At 40.6% G+C, this 17,491-nt stretch overlaps 1 protein-coding gene across 1 annotated transcript in view; it reads right to left on the bottom strand.

Annotated features, from left to right (window-relative positions):
• Positions 1 to 17,491, bottom strand: part of KIAA0922 (KIAA0922 ortholog) — a 218,992-nt gene that overhangs the window by 92,267 nt on the left and 109,234 nt on the right. Inside the window, exons 5-7 of the mRNA XM_006875505.1 lie at positions 12,399 to 12,522; positions 10,399 to 10,515; positions 9,286 to 9,396 (exon numbers count right to left, since the gene is read on the bottom strand). Coding sequence (XP_006875567.1) covers positions 9,286 to 9,396; positions 10,399 to 10,515; positions 12,399 to 12,522 — 352 coding nt within the window. The remainder of the gene's footprint in view (positions 1 to 9,285; positions 9,397 to 10,398; positions 10,516 to 12,398; positions 12,523 to 17,491) is intronic.

The raw sequence follows: 17,491 nt of genomic DNA, 5'->3' as shown, positions 1-17,491 counted from the left end.
GGGAGAAAGGAATACCTATAAACATCACTACAGAAAGCTTGTAAGTTCATCTTCAACCTACAACTGATTGGAATACCTTAAAGGGGGCTAGAAGTTGCCCAGTGAAAGAGGTTTCCTGTAGAGCCTTTACTTTGCACAAGACCATAGGTGGAATCCAGAATTCCACCCAGAATCAACTGAGATAGGAAATTTCCACTGGAAAGGATGAGTAGACCAGCCTGGAGTGGCTAGAAGAACAGAAGATACTTCATGAAAGAAAGACTGGCAGGAAAAATCCAAAACAATAACAGCAGTCTGATTGATTACTACAAGAACAAGTAAGCTGTTCATCTGGGAGCCATCAAGACAAGTGGTCGGGACCCCTCAGAGCAAACTCCCTTTCAAGGGGAATACATGAGAGGCAGATGGTCTGTCTGGTGACCACGCTGATCACCGATAAGGGGAAGAGGGGGTTAAAAATGGCAATGAAGTTGCAAGCTAAATCCGACCGCATTCAACAGACCCCTGTGAACCCGGGTAAAGACCTGGATGGCCAGCAGCACAGCAAGAGCTGGGAACGTCTAGTCTCAGAGTTAGTGACATGGCCACAGAGGACTAGAGTGGACAGTGAAGTGTCCAGCTGATACAAAGTGAGGAGAGATGCACAAGAACACCCATACTTGTAGATAGTACCCATTTGACCTGGCTTCAATGGCTGGATGATCAGAACACGAATAGAAGAAGAAAAGGGGGCGGGGGAGTAACCTGCTACAATTTGATGAACTTTACCTATACCTATGGATATAATATGGAGCTCTGGTAGCATAGTGGTTACGAATTGGGCTGCAAACCTTAAGAACAGCAGTTTGAAACTACCAGCCGCTACGTGAGAGAAAGTTGAGGCTTTCTGCTCCCATAAAGATTTACAACCTCAGAAACTCTGTACAGGGTCGCTATGAGTCAGAACCGACTCCACGGCACTTAACAACAACAACATGAATGTAATAGCTCAAAAAAGGGAACAAATCTTTAGAGCGCGGATCGCTTCCACCCCCTCAGTACACAGGGTTGACAGGGATGGGCAACTTAGGCATTGGCTACCCAAAATGGGGGGGGCCTAATAAAGGCAAGAAGTGACTGGCTTACGAGCTTTCAAGAGGGAGCCTAGTTCCAGATGGGGCAGGGGAAAGTAGACTCTCCACTGAATGATTTCCAATCTGTTGGGGCCGGGCTGGTGAAAGGAAATGGGGATAAGATTCTTGTGGTACAATAGTGAATAACTGCCATCAGGACTGACTGTGAGGGTAGGAAATACAGAGGTAGATGTTTTTTGACAAAATGAGGGGAGTGATTGATTTTGCAGCCCAGGAATGGAGGTCCCTGGGACCATCAAGTGAGAAGAGCAGAGAGCAGGACCCTACCCAGAGAGGCAGAGATGCCAGAGATGGAGACAGAGACGATGATGTGGGCAGATGGAACAGCTGGGGATACTGAACTCAGGGAGGGAGAGGGGCTGTGTGCTCCTGTGGGAGGTATCCTTTGGTTATTTGATGATGCATGGAGGGGATTGTAATCATTGCAATGAAATGAACTACAATAGGACGAATGTAAAACTCACAATAAGAACTTATAATTTAAAAAAAAAAAAAAAAAAAAGGTTTTCCTGATAAAATACACAATCTATGATGGTTGGTGGAGGAGTGGGAAATGTTTATGGGCTAGCAGGTAGACACGTTAACATGGGTGAAAGGGCAGGCAATATACAAGAGGGAGGTTAGTAGAGGAAAGATGAAGGTAACAGAAGACATGGAGGAATGCAGTAGTTAAAGTGAACAGAGGTAAATGCTGTTAACTGGTGACTGTAAAACTGATGATCAGCTCTGTAAACTTTCATTCAATCCACAAAAAAGTTTAAAAAAAAAAAAAAAGATACTATCAAGAAAATAAAAAGAAAACTCACACAATCAATTGGAGAATATATCTGGAAATTATGGGTCTAGTATCAAGAATATATAAAGAACTCTAACATCTCAACAATAAAAATATTAATAATCCAACTTAATGAGTCCTAGTGTGGCATTGTAGGATCAGCACTGGACTGGGAACCCCAAGGACGGTGATTCAAACCCACCAGCTACTCCTTGGAAACCCTATACAGAATCGATATCAAGTTGGAACAGACTTGGAGGTATTTAACAATAACCACAACAATCCAATTTAAACATGGACAAAAGATTTGAACAGACATTTCTTCAAAGAAAATACGGTCGGTCCCCTGTTCTCATAGATTCTGCCCCATGGATGCAACCATCCATGGATCAAAATATTAAGGAAAAAAAAGCAATTAAAGGGTCAAAGCAATCCCTCAAAGGGAGTGTTAAGTGCTATTACACAGCATTTACATTGTATTCACTATTATAAGTATTTAGACATGATTATATGAGAGGATGTGCTTGAGTTATATGCAAACGCTATGCTATTTTACATAAGGGCATTACGCATTTACAAGTTTTCCTGGGGGGGGAGGGGGTGGTCCTGGAAACAATGGATACCAAAGGTCGACTATAAATTCCCTGGAGATAAAAATGGTCAATAAGCACAAGGAAGAAAAAAAATCAAAAAAGATCACGATATATGATTTTATTAACAGGAAGACCCTGAATTATGAACAAAATCCATTCCCTAATCTGTCTTCAAGCAGAATTTGTAAGTTAGTAGACAGTGTATCTTCCGAAGCATAAAAACAATAAAGATACACTTAGCAATAATAAAAATAATGTTTTGCTGTGTGCCACGGAGTGGCATATCCATCGGCTATTATAAATCATTCTATGTACCTCAAATTTTTAATAGAATTGACTTTACTAGGCTTGGCTCCTAACTATAGGTTGCACCCAAGTTGGACATTTATAACTTGCTTCCTGCCTGGTGTGGTGCTGTGGGCTAAATGCATCAGACTGCAAAGTCGTTTGAACTGCAAGGTCGGTGGTTCAAGCTCACCAGCTGCTCCTTGGAAACCCTATACAGGGTTGCTATGGGTCGGAATCGACTCAACGGCACTTAACAACAACAACAACCAGCCTATATATTAAATGTCTAGAAAAGGCCAATCTATAGAGACAGAAAGTAGATTAATGATTGTCATGGGCTAGTGACAGGAATGATGGGGGGTGAGATGATTGGTAATGAATGATCCAGGAGTTCTTGTTGAGGTGATAAAAATGTTCTGGACTTAGGTAATGGTGATGATTGTACAACTCTGTGAATATACTAAAAACCATCCAGTTGGCTATTTTAACGGGGTAAACTGGATGGTATAGGAATTATATCGCAGTAAGGCTGCTAAAAAACATCAAGTAATAAAGCAAAAAAAGAAACAAGAAACGGAGAGAGATGGCACGTGGCAGTGAAGATACTAGTTTGAGCCAATGTTTGTGATCAACTAAAGCAGAAGGAAAGAGCAAGGAGAGCCAAGACACACCATGGTGAGACACCAGAAAGGAAGCAGCAGAAATCTGCTGCTGTGCAGATAGCTCCCAAGCTACCTTTGTGCCAAAGCTACACTCAGCAAACATCTAATGGGCATTCCTGAAGGCAGGCGTTGAGCTAGATGCTGGGAATATGAAGCATCAAATTGGCCAGACCCCGTTTTTTTTTTTTAACAAAGCTTACATTCCAGACTGGAGGGAAGAGTGATTAAGTTATCACATTATATGACTGTGTGATTATTTAATGAGGATAAGTGTCAGAAGAGGGCACAGCTGTATCGGTCTAACAAATGTCCTGCACTAGACTTGAGAGATGAAGGCAATTTACTACAGGGCTAAAGCTTGAGTTGGAAAAAAGCAGGATGAGTAAGAGTAAATGCGGAGAAAGCTGGAGGGAGGAATAAGAAAAACTGCAGATGCACAGATGCTGTGGAAAGAGGGGAAATGGCATGAATAAGCAACCAGGTACTCTAATGCCTACAGTAAGGACACTGGAGAGAGACATCAGCCAGACCATGTAAGACCACCAAGATCAGAACCTGCTATAAATCCTAACACCAACTCGAATGCACTGAAGGGTTTTAAGCAAGGAACTGATGTGACCCAACGTGTAGTTTGGGATAAGGGTTGAAAGGGTCAAACTGGATGCTGGCAGACCAGTTAAGGGATCAGTATAGCAATACAGGGAGAGAGGAAGACAGACTGGTTGCGAGCAACACAGTGGACACCTCAGGTATACAATACCTGCCAGTTTCAGTGGCAAGGGGCAAGGTGTCCCAGCTCTCTATGAGGTCTGCAAGATCAGTTTCCCTTCTCCTTTAATTCTATGTGGCCTTAAACTGTTGGTAAGCGCTATCGAGTCAGTTCCAACCCACAGAGACCCAGTATAGGGTTTCTGAGGAGCAGCTGGTGTGCTTAAACCACCAGTTCAAATAGACTTTGCAGCCCAGCGCATTAGCCCACAGCACCACACCAGGACTTAAATTGTTGTTGTTGTTAAGTGCCTTCGAGTTGGTTCCAACCCATAGCGACCATGTACAGGGGTTCTGGCTGTAAATCTTTACGGGAGCAGAAAGCCTCTTCTTTCTCCCGCAGGCAGCTGGTAGTTTCGAACTGCTGACCTTGCGGTTCACAGCCCCATTAGTAACCACTACGCTAAGCCCCATTAAATCTACAGTAATCGGAACCTGTGCCTCTGCTCAGTACTGTTATCACTTTTAATACAGCATTATAGGAGCTCTGGTGACACAGTGGTTAAGCATTCAGTGGTTAACCCAAAAGTCAGCGGTTCAAACTCACCAGCAGCCCTGTGAGAGAAAGATGTGGCAGTCTGCTTCCATCAAGATTACAGCTTTGGAAGTTGTATTAGGCAATTCTGCTATATCCTACTGGGTTGCTACAAGTTGGAATCATGTGTTTAATGGTTTAATGGCAGTGGGTTTAATACTGCATTTGGCACTGAGACCTCCCAATCTCAGTTACTTGAGAAACTTAGACCATCTCAGCTGCCCTTTTCCCAAAAAGAAGCCTTGAGCTAAAGCTAAAACTATTCATATGCTGACACCCAGGCTGTCGGCATATACAAATGAAGCTCACTGGCCCTTTCCAACCCACCTCCAAAAATGTAAGCACATCACATCAGACCCCTGCTAAAGCCCTTTCCATGAATTTTCACTGGTCTCAAATTCAAATGTGCATAGTGAAAGAAGGCTTCCTTTAAATCTGGGAAGAGGAGCTACTCGATTTTATAAAAATGATATAGTAAAACCAAAGAAAGCCAGAACCTGTGTAAGAGAAGTAAAGTTCAAATACTTCCACTGAAAGAGCAATCGAAAAATGGTAAGACTGTCCCCAGTCAAAGGTGATAATTTGTAAGACCTGGAAAAACAAAGCTGCCCCCATCAAGTTCTGACTTTCACAGGTTTCATTGTAATATCAAGAGCCCCTAAGAATTATCTTAGGGAGGCCAGGTGTGGTGCTGTAGGATAAGCATTAGACTGCTAACTGTTTAAGGCTGGTGGTTCAAACCCACCAGTCATTCCTCGTAAACCCTATACAGAGTCACTATGAGTCAGAACTGACTCCATGTCACTTAACCACAAGAGTGATCTATTTGGTGACAAAGCTCCCAGATTGTTGTTGGCTGTTGTTAAATGTTGTGGAGTCAGTTCCTACTCATAGCAGCCCTGTGTAAGGTTGCCAAGGTGCGGCTGGTGAGTTTGAACTGCCAAACTTCTTTTTCAAACCAACCTTGCAGTCCAATGCTTTGTCCACAAAGACTCCATAAATTCTCTGATTGTTGTTGTTAAGTACCATCAAGTCAGTTTGAGTCCGTTCTGATTCAGTACAGGGTTGCCAAGGAGCAGATGATTAGCTTGAAATACAGACCATGTGGTTCAAACAGACTTTGCAGTCCAGCACATAACCCACAGTACCACACCAGGACTCTTAAGCTCCCAGATTGTTGTTGTTGTTAAGTGCCATTGAGTCGATTCCGCTTCCAGCTAGGTATAGGTAAATTAATTTTGTTTGTCTCCCACAGTTGTTGTTGTTGTTGTTGTTAAGTGCCATCGAGTCGGGTCCGACCCATAGCGACCCTGTACAGGGTTTCCGAGGGTGTAAATCTTTACGGGAGTAGAAAGCCTCATCTTTCTCCCGCGGAGCGGCTGGTAGTTTCGAACCGCTGACCTTAAGGTTCGCAGCCCGATTCGTAACCACTACGCTACCAGAGCAAACCCCAGAACAATGCCTAGCACACAGCAGAAAGTCAAAAAAATTCCAAGTACTACTAATCCAAAACAAAACCAATCTTGTGTCTGCTGACTAAAACTTCTAGCAATGTTCTTAGTTTATCAGCCAAAAACAAAAGGTTTGGTTCATAGTATACCGGTTTTAAAGTTTTCCAGTTTCAAAAGCTTTCCATAACAATTTGGTGGTTCTTCAAAAAGTTAAGACGCAGAAATATAATAGCCAAAAGGTGGAAACCACCCAAAAGGCCAACAACAAATAAATGGGTAAATAAAATGTGGTGCATACAAACAAGGGACTAATACTTCATTCACAAAGAGATAGGAAGTCCTGAGAATGTAAGAGCATGAATGAAACTAGAAAACATGCTGAGTGAAATGAGTCAGTCACAAAAGGAGAACTATTTTATGGCCACACTTACATGAATTATCTAGAATAGGCCAGTATATAGAGACCAAAGTTTACAGTGATTATCAGAGGTGGGTGTGGGCAGAAAGCAACTTATTGCTTAGGGGACTCTAAGTCTCTGTTAAGCGTGATGGAAAATAAGGAAACAAATAATGGTAACAGTTGAATAACACAAACGTAACACACTGAATTGTACATGTGAAGGATGTAGAAAAAGCAAAATGTTTTGTTACAAATGAATTTACCACGTTAATAAAAAATTCTCCCACCCAGAACCTTTTGAGATAGGACATTCCCACTAGAAAGGACAAGCAGACCAGCCTGGACCAGATAGAGCGACAGAAGATATATCTTCAAAGAAAGACCATCAGGAAAAACCCAAAACAAAAATGGCAGTACAAGTGGCTACTACAAGAATACGCAAGTTGTACGCTGGGAAGCCATCAAGGAAAGCAATCAAGTTCCTTCAGGACAAATCTCACTCTAAGGCTGAAACTCAAAGGGAACACATGAGCAGGCATGTAAGCTTGCTGGTGCCCATGTTGGTCTACTGGTGAGTGGAAGAGGGGGAAAGGCAGCAATGAAGAAATGGTCTGAGTTCAACCATGTTCCACAGATTCCCATTGACCTAGAGATGAGAGAGAGAAGAGGAAGGGCTGTTTGGTCCAAAGAGTGGTGAGACCTGGGGACACTTGAGCCCATGGACAAGGACATAGCCACAGAGGGCTACAGCTGAGAGTGAAGCATCCAGCTGATATGAAGTGAGAGGAGTCACACAAGAACACCCAAAGTTGCAAATAGTACCCATTTGACCTAGCATCGATGGCTTGATAATCAGAACTTGACTAAATGAAGATTAAAAAGAAAAAAAAAATTTTTTTTGATAAAAGAAACAAGGATAAATTGCTACAATTTGATGAACCTGACCTTTACTCATGGAGACAGTAACTCTAAATACCAACAGAAAAGGAAGGAGTCTACACATCAAATATCAATGCTATCCCCTCTGTACACAGGGTAGATAGGGATGGGCAACTTAGGCATTGGCTACCTAAAATGAGGGGGTGATAAATGAGGCATGAAGTGACTGGCTTATAAGGTTTCTAAGGGGTGTTTAGCTTAATAGTGTGTGGAGGAAGAAAGAATCTTCACTGAATAGTTTTTATCTTGTATAGATGGGACTGGTTAAAAGAGATGGGGATAAGATTCTTATGATTCAATAGAGATTGTTATCATGACTGATTGCAATTATCACAATTGTAAAGGTAGAAGTTTTGTAACAAAAATGGGGGAGTAGTTAATCTTACAGTCCAGAAACAAAGGACCCTAAGACCATCAAGGGAGAAGAGCACAAGTGGAATGTGAGACCTTATCCAGAGAAGCAGCAACACCAGAGATGGAGGCAGAGATGGGGACATGGAGAGAGGGAGCAGCTGAGGACTCTAGACTCATGAGAAGAGAGGGACTAAGAGCTAGCGGCCAGAAGGCAGACTTGCAGAATGTGCCTTTTGGTGGTGTAAATTATTATATATGCCTGAGTGTTAAAAAAAATAAAGCTAAAGTGCCTAGAGAGAAATACTGTTAACCGAGGGTATATGGAGGGGATTATAATCATTGTAATTAAACAAGGTATATGATTTGTTGAATGTAAAACTGATAATCTGCCCTGTAAACTTTCACTCAATTCACAAACCCTTAAAATAAATTATTAAAATTAAATAAAAAATTCTTAATAGTATAAAGAAATATGGATAATCAAAGGGAAAAACAGCCCAAAACCTTTTAAGCTATTAATAAAATACATCTTAAAAGAAAGATGGAGTCCTGTTGTAGCACTGTGGGCTAATGCATCAGACTGCAAAGTCATTTGAACTGCAAGGTTGGTGGTTCAAGCTCACCAGCTGCTCCTTGGAAATCCTATACAGGGTCACTATGTGTTGGAATTGACTTGACGACACTTAACAACAACAAAAGAAATATACCCATAGAAACCATTCTTTCCCCTAAGCCACACAAACCCAGGCAGGACTGAAAGCAGGGAGGGGGAAAACGTCAGACCTTTCTGGCTGCACTTCATTTCTGTGACTATGGGGATTCAGTCTTCCTGAAAAGCACACCTCCACCCATACCCGCAAGATTTTAACAAGCTCTGTAAAATGCTGCTTAGTCTTAACAACAGCATCTCTTTACAAAACATGGCGCAAGGAAAGACAAAACATAAAATATGTGCAAAGCTTGATGGTAATAATAATGAAAAATCGAAAACATTTCAGATGACTAACAAAAGGATGAAGCATTGGATGTAGTATCAACGACTGGACTATACAGTCACTAAAAATAACTATATGGATTACACTGACACTTTACGTATATATACTACAACAGAATATTTATTTAAATGCAGAAAATAACAAAACCCCCAATTCTGTACTTTACACATGATAAATGTTGTTAAATGCTGTCGAGTCAGTTCCGACCCATAGCGACCCTCTAGAGGGTTGCCAAGGAGCGACTGGTGAGCTTGAACCACCAACCCTGTAGTTAAACTGACTTTGCAGTCTAGCACATTAACCCACAGCACCACACCAGGACTCCATGATAAATTTAGAAGGCCATAAAATTGATGTTTTACCATCCCAAATCAATCTACTATCAAAATCACCTGTGTTTGTGAAAGCTGAATGCTCTGAACCTGTGGAAGCAGAAAGTAAGCGTTGGGGAGTGGCTTTGCAGACTCTTCCAAAGAGATTCTGCGAGTGCCAATTCCAGATACCTGCAGGAGGGATTGAAAAAAAAAGAATTACTCATCTGTTAGAGCTTTAAAACACAGCTTTCATAATGCCAAAAGAGCTTTCCAAAGAAAATCTATATTCATTAGTTGGCCTTTAAGATTTTGTTACTCTAGCCAAATTATAATTTTGTCTCCAGATAATACAATGAGAATTGCTATTATTTCAGCTGAATGTTCCTCACTGTAGCAAATCTTTGACAAATAGGTAATTCTTTTGACACGGGGCCACTAGTTAATAAGAATTAACCACCAAAATGAATGATCTTGGCAAATAAATTACTTGGTGACATTTTGATGGTAAAATGTAACAGGTACTACATAAGGTAAAGAAAGTGTCCCCTTTTTTTGTGAAGAAAAGATGCTTCCTGCTCCTTTCCTACTGCCTTAATATTTAGTGACCTCCATGGGAACTGGCCTCCAAGCACACAATCAATGCTTCCTGAGTAAATCAGAAATATTCCAGGGCCAAAGAGGGAAGGTAAGTAGAATAGCTAGAGGTTGCCCCTATAACTCCCTCCCTAACTAGTATGTAAGAGTGCTGGTGAGGTGCTGTAGGATTAACACTGGACTGCTCACCGAAAGGATAGTAGTGGTTTAAACTCACCAGCAATTCCTAGGAAACTCTTTACAGGGTTGCTGTGAGTAGGAACCAACTTGACAGCACTTATCAACAATGACAGCAAAAACCCTGAGTTCTGAAAGTCTTCTATTATTTTATACTAGAAACTAAGTATGATAGATTTGTTTTATTCTAATATCCTCCCAAAGATTCAGTGTGAGGGTTACAGCTGTTCTCCATACTGAACACAGCAAATGTTAGCATGTGAGGTAGAAGATAAAAATTGGTGAGTTCAATGCCATTAGGAATCTTACATTTTATTGACATAAAGCATGGAGCTGACATTTCCAAACATCTCTATTTTATTTAAGTATCCAACCCCTTTGTTAATATCAAATTATGTGAACAAAGGAAAAGTTACTTACATGATAGGAAAGGACTCCTAATGAAGAGGTATTAATAAATAAAGAACTTTCAATGCTTCCTTCTTCAGTAGGTAAGAAAATAATTCTGAAAGAAGTTTTTCCCATTGCTGGAATGACCTGGGTGGAGGGGGAAAAGGTACCTAATTAGCTATTTGGAATGCTATGCCTTTTTGATAAATTACCTTTCACAGACTTTCTTTTTGGTGACACTGTTAACAGATGTTTGCATACTCTACACCCCTGATTTATAAGCATCATGAGTCCCTGAGATTCTCCAAACAGTTCATCATCCAACCTCCTCAGAGACTATTTCAAAGACTAAAACCACAGACATAAGGCAAGATAGTTGACAAGTTTTTTCACTTCATATTGGAATCATATGTCTCACATCTTTCCTTTCCCTTTTCTTCCTTACTCACATGTTTTCCTTACTCACATGAAGGACAGGCTTTAACACTGTTCTATCTCTACTTAAGTGCAGAGACCAATCGATATACAAACATGGTAATCCTTCATAAAAATCAAGACCAACATTACCTGGACAGATTGTCATAGGCAAAATAATATTAGCCTCCTCTTTACCTTACCCCACTTCCTTAGTCCCAGCATTAAAAATAAAATAATAATAATAGTACATCTGCACAGAGAAGGAAAGCGGAGCCCCGGTGGTCAGTGGTTAAAGCATGTGGCTGCTAACTAATAAAAAAGATCATCAGCTAGTACTCCACTGACTCCTCAGTGGGAGACAGGTATGGCACCCTACTTCCATAAAGATTGTTGTTGTTGTTAAGTGCCTTTGAGTCAGTTCTGACTCATAGTGATCCTGTAGAGAGTTTACAAGCAGCAGCTGGTGGGTTTGAACTGCTCACTTTACAGTTTGCAGTCCAGTGCTGATCCTTGGGAACCCTATGGGCAGTTCTATTCTGTCTTACGGGGCTGCTAATAGTCTGAACTGACTCAATGGTGATGGGGTTTGGTTTGGTTTATATATATATATATATACACATACACACACACGAGGGGGGCTGAAAAAGTTCGGGGAAAATTTAACTATTTGTTAATTCAATTTTTCTACAAATTTTAAGCTCCTCCACGTATACAAGATCAAGCCAACATAAGTAAGCAAAACACAAACTAAAAATAGACAAGTCTACCAGCAATTAAGATCTTCATTACAAACTTTATAGAACTTTGTAAGCCCTCTATCAGAGCCCTGGCACTGTGGGTTACGCATAGGGCTGCTTCATTGGTTCAAACCCATTCATTAATTGATCTGTGAGAGAAAGATGAGGCTTTCTGCTCCTGTTAAGATTTACAGTCTTGGTGGTGGTGGTGGTGGTTATGTGCCGTGGAGTAGGTTCCGATTCACAGCGACCCTGTAACAGGGTTTCCAAGGCTGTAAATTTTTACAGGAGCAGAAAGCCTCATCTTTCTCCCGCAGAACAGCTGGTAGTTTAGAACTGCTGACCTTGCGGTTCACAGCCCAATTCATAACCACTAACGCTACCAGAGCTCCCTATAGTCTTGGGAACCCTGAAAAGCTCTACTCTGGCCTGTAAGGGTAGCTGTGAGTCAGAATCGACTTGATGGCAGTGAGTTCAAGCAGAATATTTAAAAAGGAAGAACTGTAAATTTCTTAGTAAGTTGTATGGTTTTGGGTTCACAACTATACACCTATATTAGCCACTAAATGCTTCAGTATTTGTTATAATCTCAAGAAAAATAATATACAGTCTCTAGTTAAAAACAGACATTGCTACCTTGTTTAGACTCTTTAAACTTTTCTCCCCTTGTACATATCATGAGCCATGAAAACTATCAAAATGAACAACTTTTAAAATAAGTGCAAAAGTAAACATGTAGAAAGAAAGGAGTTTGGGTAACAGAAAAAAAAGGTAGACAAAGGAGCAAAAAAATCAAGGAATTCAAGCCAAAGAAAGCAAAAACATATGGCAGCTTGCCACAGCACAGTTCCTCGGAATATATCAACCAACACTTACCCTGCAATGAACAGGAGGCACATGAAAATGTCTAGAAGTTGTAAACACTGAATTCACCACAACCTCGCTATCCCTACTAGGGTTGTAAGCATAGAGCATCTTTGCTGCTGGATGTCCCAGGAACCTAGGATGAAAAACAAGAAGAAAAGGTGATGCAGTGTTTAGCCATAAATATAACTGTACGTATACATGTTTCCTTAATACAGAAAGTTGTAGATATTCATGACAAATATAAAAGACACAATTATCAACTCTTGTTAATATAATGAACTATTTAATGCAGCAGAGTATAAAAATTTAACTAAAAAACATCCTTTTACAAGCCTTATTAAGCATGGTGGCTCCCTACAGTAAGCACTGGATTGCAGTTTGAGCAAGACAGCCACTCTGCAGGAGAAAGATGAGGCTTTTGCTCCCAAAGAGAGTTAAAGCCTTGGAAACCCTACACAGGCTCACTGAGTTGCAACTGATTCGACGGCACATAAATAACAAACCAGCCTTATGCCAAGCCACAGTAACATCCCACTGGTTTTTGTGTTATAAGAATTTGACATACCTGAGCCATTGAATGTTTACAAAAAACATGCTGGGACAGACATTTTGCTGATTAGGTCTTTAATTCAAATGAAAACATGTTTTTAGATAAACTACACTCATAAAAAAAAAACAAAAAAACACCAGATTTCTCTGGATTTGTCTTCAGAGTATTAAATTTAAAGATATGTATTTAAATATATATGTAAATACATACATTGTTGTTGATGTTAAGTGCCATTAAGTTGGTTCTGATTCACATGGATTCTGTATAAGGTTTCCAAGGAGCAACTGATGGGTTTGAACCACTGACCTTGTGGTCAGTAGTCCAATGTTTATCCTACAGTGCCATACCATGACTCCACATATATATACTGTTGTTAAGTGCCATCAGGGGTACTGGTGTGGTGCTATGCGTTAATGTGCCAGACTGCAAAGCCAGTTTGAACTGCAAGATTGGTGGTTCAAGCTCACCAGCTGCTCCTCGGAAACCCTATACAGGGTCAGAAATGACTCAACGGCACTTCACAACAACAAAACAAGTGCCATCAAGTCGGTTTTGACTCATAGCAACCCTGTATAGGGTTTCCAAGGAGCGGCTGGTGCAATAACCCACAGCACCACATATACATGAAGTATGGTGGCTCTGTAAGATAAGCACTGGACGTTGAACCACTCGGTTGGCAGTTTACGCCCACCAGGTACTGGGTGGGAAAAAGATGAGGCTTTCTGCTCCTGCAAAAAGGTAAAATCTCAGAAACCTTAAACAGGGACTCTCTGAGTCCAAATGACTCGATGGCACTTAACAACAACAACAATTTATACGCATACACATTTTAAATTTTGGAGTCCTGATGCGGGGCTGTAGGATAGGCACTGGACTGCTAGCCACAAGGTTGGTGGTTCAAACCTACCAGCTGCTCCTTGGAAACTCTATGCAGTGTCACTATAAGTCAGAACTGACTTGATGGCACTTAACAACAACACTCTAATAGGACTTCTAAAGCTGCAAATCTTTATGGGAGCAGAAAACCTCTCTCTGGTGGAGAAGCTGGTGGGTTCGAACTGCCAACCTTGTGGTTAGCAGTCTAGTGCCTATCCTACAGAGCCACTGTGCTTCTGTGTGTGTGAGAGAGAGCTGTAGGATAAGCACTGGACTAGTAACCCCAAGGTCGACAGTTAAACCCACCAGTTGCTCTTGGAAGCTCTATACAAGGTCACTATGAGGTGGAACTGACTCATCAGCACACAACAACATATATATAATTTTACAGAGTTTGAAAGTTGTTATGTGCCGTGGAGTCGGTTCTGACTCATAGCGACCCTGTAAAAGGTTTCCAAGGCCATAAATCTTTACGGCAGCAGAAAACCTCCTCTTTCTCCTGCGGAACAGCTGGTAGTTTCGAACTGCTGACCTTGCGGTTCACTGACCGACTCGTAACCGCTACGCTACCAGAGTCAGAGTTTGACAGTATGTTCAAATATTGCAGTGATTGTGAGGATGATGCACAGAACTGGTCAGTGTTTTGTTCTGTTGTACACGGGGTCTCTATGAGACAGAACCGACTGGATGGCACCTAATAAAATTTCAACTCACAGAGACTCCTTTTTTGGTTAAGAGCTTAAAGGTGGAAAACTTCCATTATTGCTAAATGCTGTTCTTCTGAGAAAAATGAAAGCCCGCCAGTGTTTTCTAGCTATGGTTCTTACCTGTTTAAATCATGTGCATTTGAGAAAACTGATAAAAGCTTCTGCCTACACAAGCATGCACACATATAAAGTTTAATGTGTAATTCCCACATTCCCTCTGAACCTCAAAAAAGCACACTAATTGATGGAGGCTTTCAGATCAATTCTCTTCATCTGCAATGTAAGCTCCAGCCAAGGAATTGCAGGAGGAAAGGAGTTAGTTCCCGGGCCACCTCTTGAAACTGCCTCCAGTCCTTTCTGATTCCTACTGCCCAGTATCAAATGCTCTCTAGTTATGTTGTAACAGGTAGAAAGTCAGGAAAAAATTCACTGAAGCCATTTCTCCAGTTTTAATACCTTGCTGACAGGGACACAAATATACAGTACTCACTAGTATGGCCCCAAAATGAAACTATATTCTAAATTCAGCAAAAGAAAAAGAGAAAAAAGCAACTCATATATATTATGCCTCCATGTCTCTAATTTTATTCTTATTTCTATGATTGTAGAAATATATGCTCTTTAGGAAAAGTGAGATAAAGTCGCTTATATACAATTATACAATCAGATTTCCAAAATACTGTATTACCACTAGCAAGTTCTCAGACTCCCTTCAAGTTCTTCCTCCTACTTTTAATCATAAGTTTTATCTGAAAGTTTAATATGTCCAATGTGCATTTTAAAAAATAAGACCTTTATAGCAGTTACAAATAAAAATACACATGTGTGATTAAAATCTTGATTTTTTTATAATGACATTAGAAACTATCATACATATATATATATATATATATATATATATATATACACACACACACACACACACACACACACATACACACACACATATATATGTGATAGTTTTATAGAGAAAGAGAGAGAGGGTCAACTCAAAAATACCCCAGAGAACTAGATTTATATTTGCTTTTTTTCTCCTCAATTAAATTAAAGATTTCTGTGGTTTTAGGCTTTACGTAATTAAATTACTCAAACAGCAAAGCTAATACTTATATCCTCCAAGATTTATATTCCATTCACAGAATTGAAATACTAGATTTTGGGCTTCAAAGGATACAAATATCTCCCAAAGCAACGCTGCAAAACTGCAAAGCTACCAAGCTGCAACCACCAGGAACCTCAGCAGACCGAGCAGCAGAATGCTGGCTGAAACCTACTGACCACTGTGCTATTTTATTCTATTTTTTTAATTCTATTTTTAAAAGTGTTACGAGGATAAGAATTTCCTGCACTAGTGACAATTGGAAGACATTCTGATTAATTTAATCCTACTGAAAGAATGATTTACATATCTTTATGAATGATTGCTGTTGTTAAGTGCAATCAAGTTGGTTCTGACTCATAGTGACCCTGCATAGGATTTCCAAGGAGTGGCTGGTGAGTTTGAACCACTGACTTTGTAGCTGGGACCAGCAGAATATTAACTCTTAAAATAAGCCTTACAAAGTAGGCAGAGGGCAATGGGATATATCCTGAGTTTGCATCCTACTGTTGTTGTTAAGTGCGATTCCGACTCATAGTGACTCTGCATAGGGTTTCTGAGGAGCATCTGGTGAGCTCGATCCGCCAACATGGCAGTTCAAACCAACCTTGTAGTCCAGCAAATTAATTCATACCACCACAGAGGGAAACTAAAGCTATGAAACTATGAAAAAGACTTGGGGGGGGGGTGCCCTTTCCCAAGGTCAATGTCAAAATAAACATTATCAAAAGCTGAATTCAAGACAGTGAAAAAATCGTAACTCTCTAGCTAGAGTCTTAATCTAAATGTCTATAAATCATGCCATGTGTCAGAAGTAAAGCCTGACTAATTTAAATTATGTGTTAATCTGTTGGTGGTGGTGGTGTTAAGTGCCCTCGAGTCGGTTCTGACCCATAGCAGCCCTGTATAGGGTTTCCAAGGAGCAGCTGGTGTGAGCCTGAACCACTGACTTTGAGGTTCAAACCGACTTTGCCATCCAGCGCATTAACCCGCAGTGCCACATGTTGATGTTCTTGTTGCTATTATGTGTCGTGGAGTCGGTTCCAACTCATAGCGACCCTGCACAGGGTTTCCGAGGCTGTAAATCTTTATGGGAGCAGAAAACCTCATCTTTCTCTTGCAGAACTGCTGGTAGTTTCAAACTGCTAACCCTGAGGTTAGCAGCCCAATTCGTAACAATATACAGGGTTTGTTCTCACTGATACACATATATTTTTAATTCACAATAGTTTATTCCTATAATCGTATCCTGGATCTCATGCTGGTTACTGACTTAGAAATCAGGTTTATTCTGTCACGTCCAACGAAATGACCTTGGGCAAACCACATTACTTCACAGCAACAAATGTATGAATTTTTTCATTACACACAGATATTTGAAACAGATTCATATTCTCCCCGTGCCCCTCTGTCTGTCTGTCTCTCTCACACACACACCCATTACTACCCCTTCAGAATTGACATAGGGCTCTAATAACAAGAGACAAGACTGCAGTTTGAGAATTGTAAATCACTACATGAATATACCTAAATCATCAAAAGGGAGTTCAAATCAAAGACTTCAAACATTCTTTCAACATGTTTCCTGATGTCAACATCAGCAACTGATGTATGTAGCTAATTAAAATATGTAGCATATACCCATGTGTGTTGATTACAGGGTTTGGATGCTATAACAGAGTAAATATATGAGGGGGCTTCAAAAAATTCATGGAATTAAAAGAAAATGGACTTTCCCCACAAACTCTCTGAAGTCCCCCTCATATTATAGACATCTAGGATCAGCCTGACCCAAGCCATGGTATTTTCAATAACTTCATATGCATGCGAAAGCTGGACAGTGAATAAGGAAGACCGTAGAAGAATTGAT

The sequence above is a fragment of the Chrysochloris asiatica genome, unplaced genomic scaffold (genome assembly GCF_000296735.1).
Source record: "Chrysochloris asiatica unplaced genomic scaffold, ChrAsi1.0 scaffold00329, whole genome shotgun sequence".
NCBI classification, from domain to species: domain Eukaryota; kingdom Metazoa; phylum Chordata; class Mammalia; order Afrosoricida; family Chrysochloridae; genus Chrysochloris; species Chrysochloris asiatica.
Note: the sequence above shows the minus strand (reverse complement) of the source record. Positions and strands in the feature narration are given on the sequence as shown.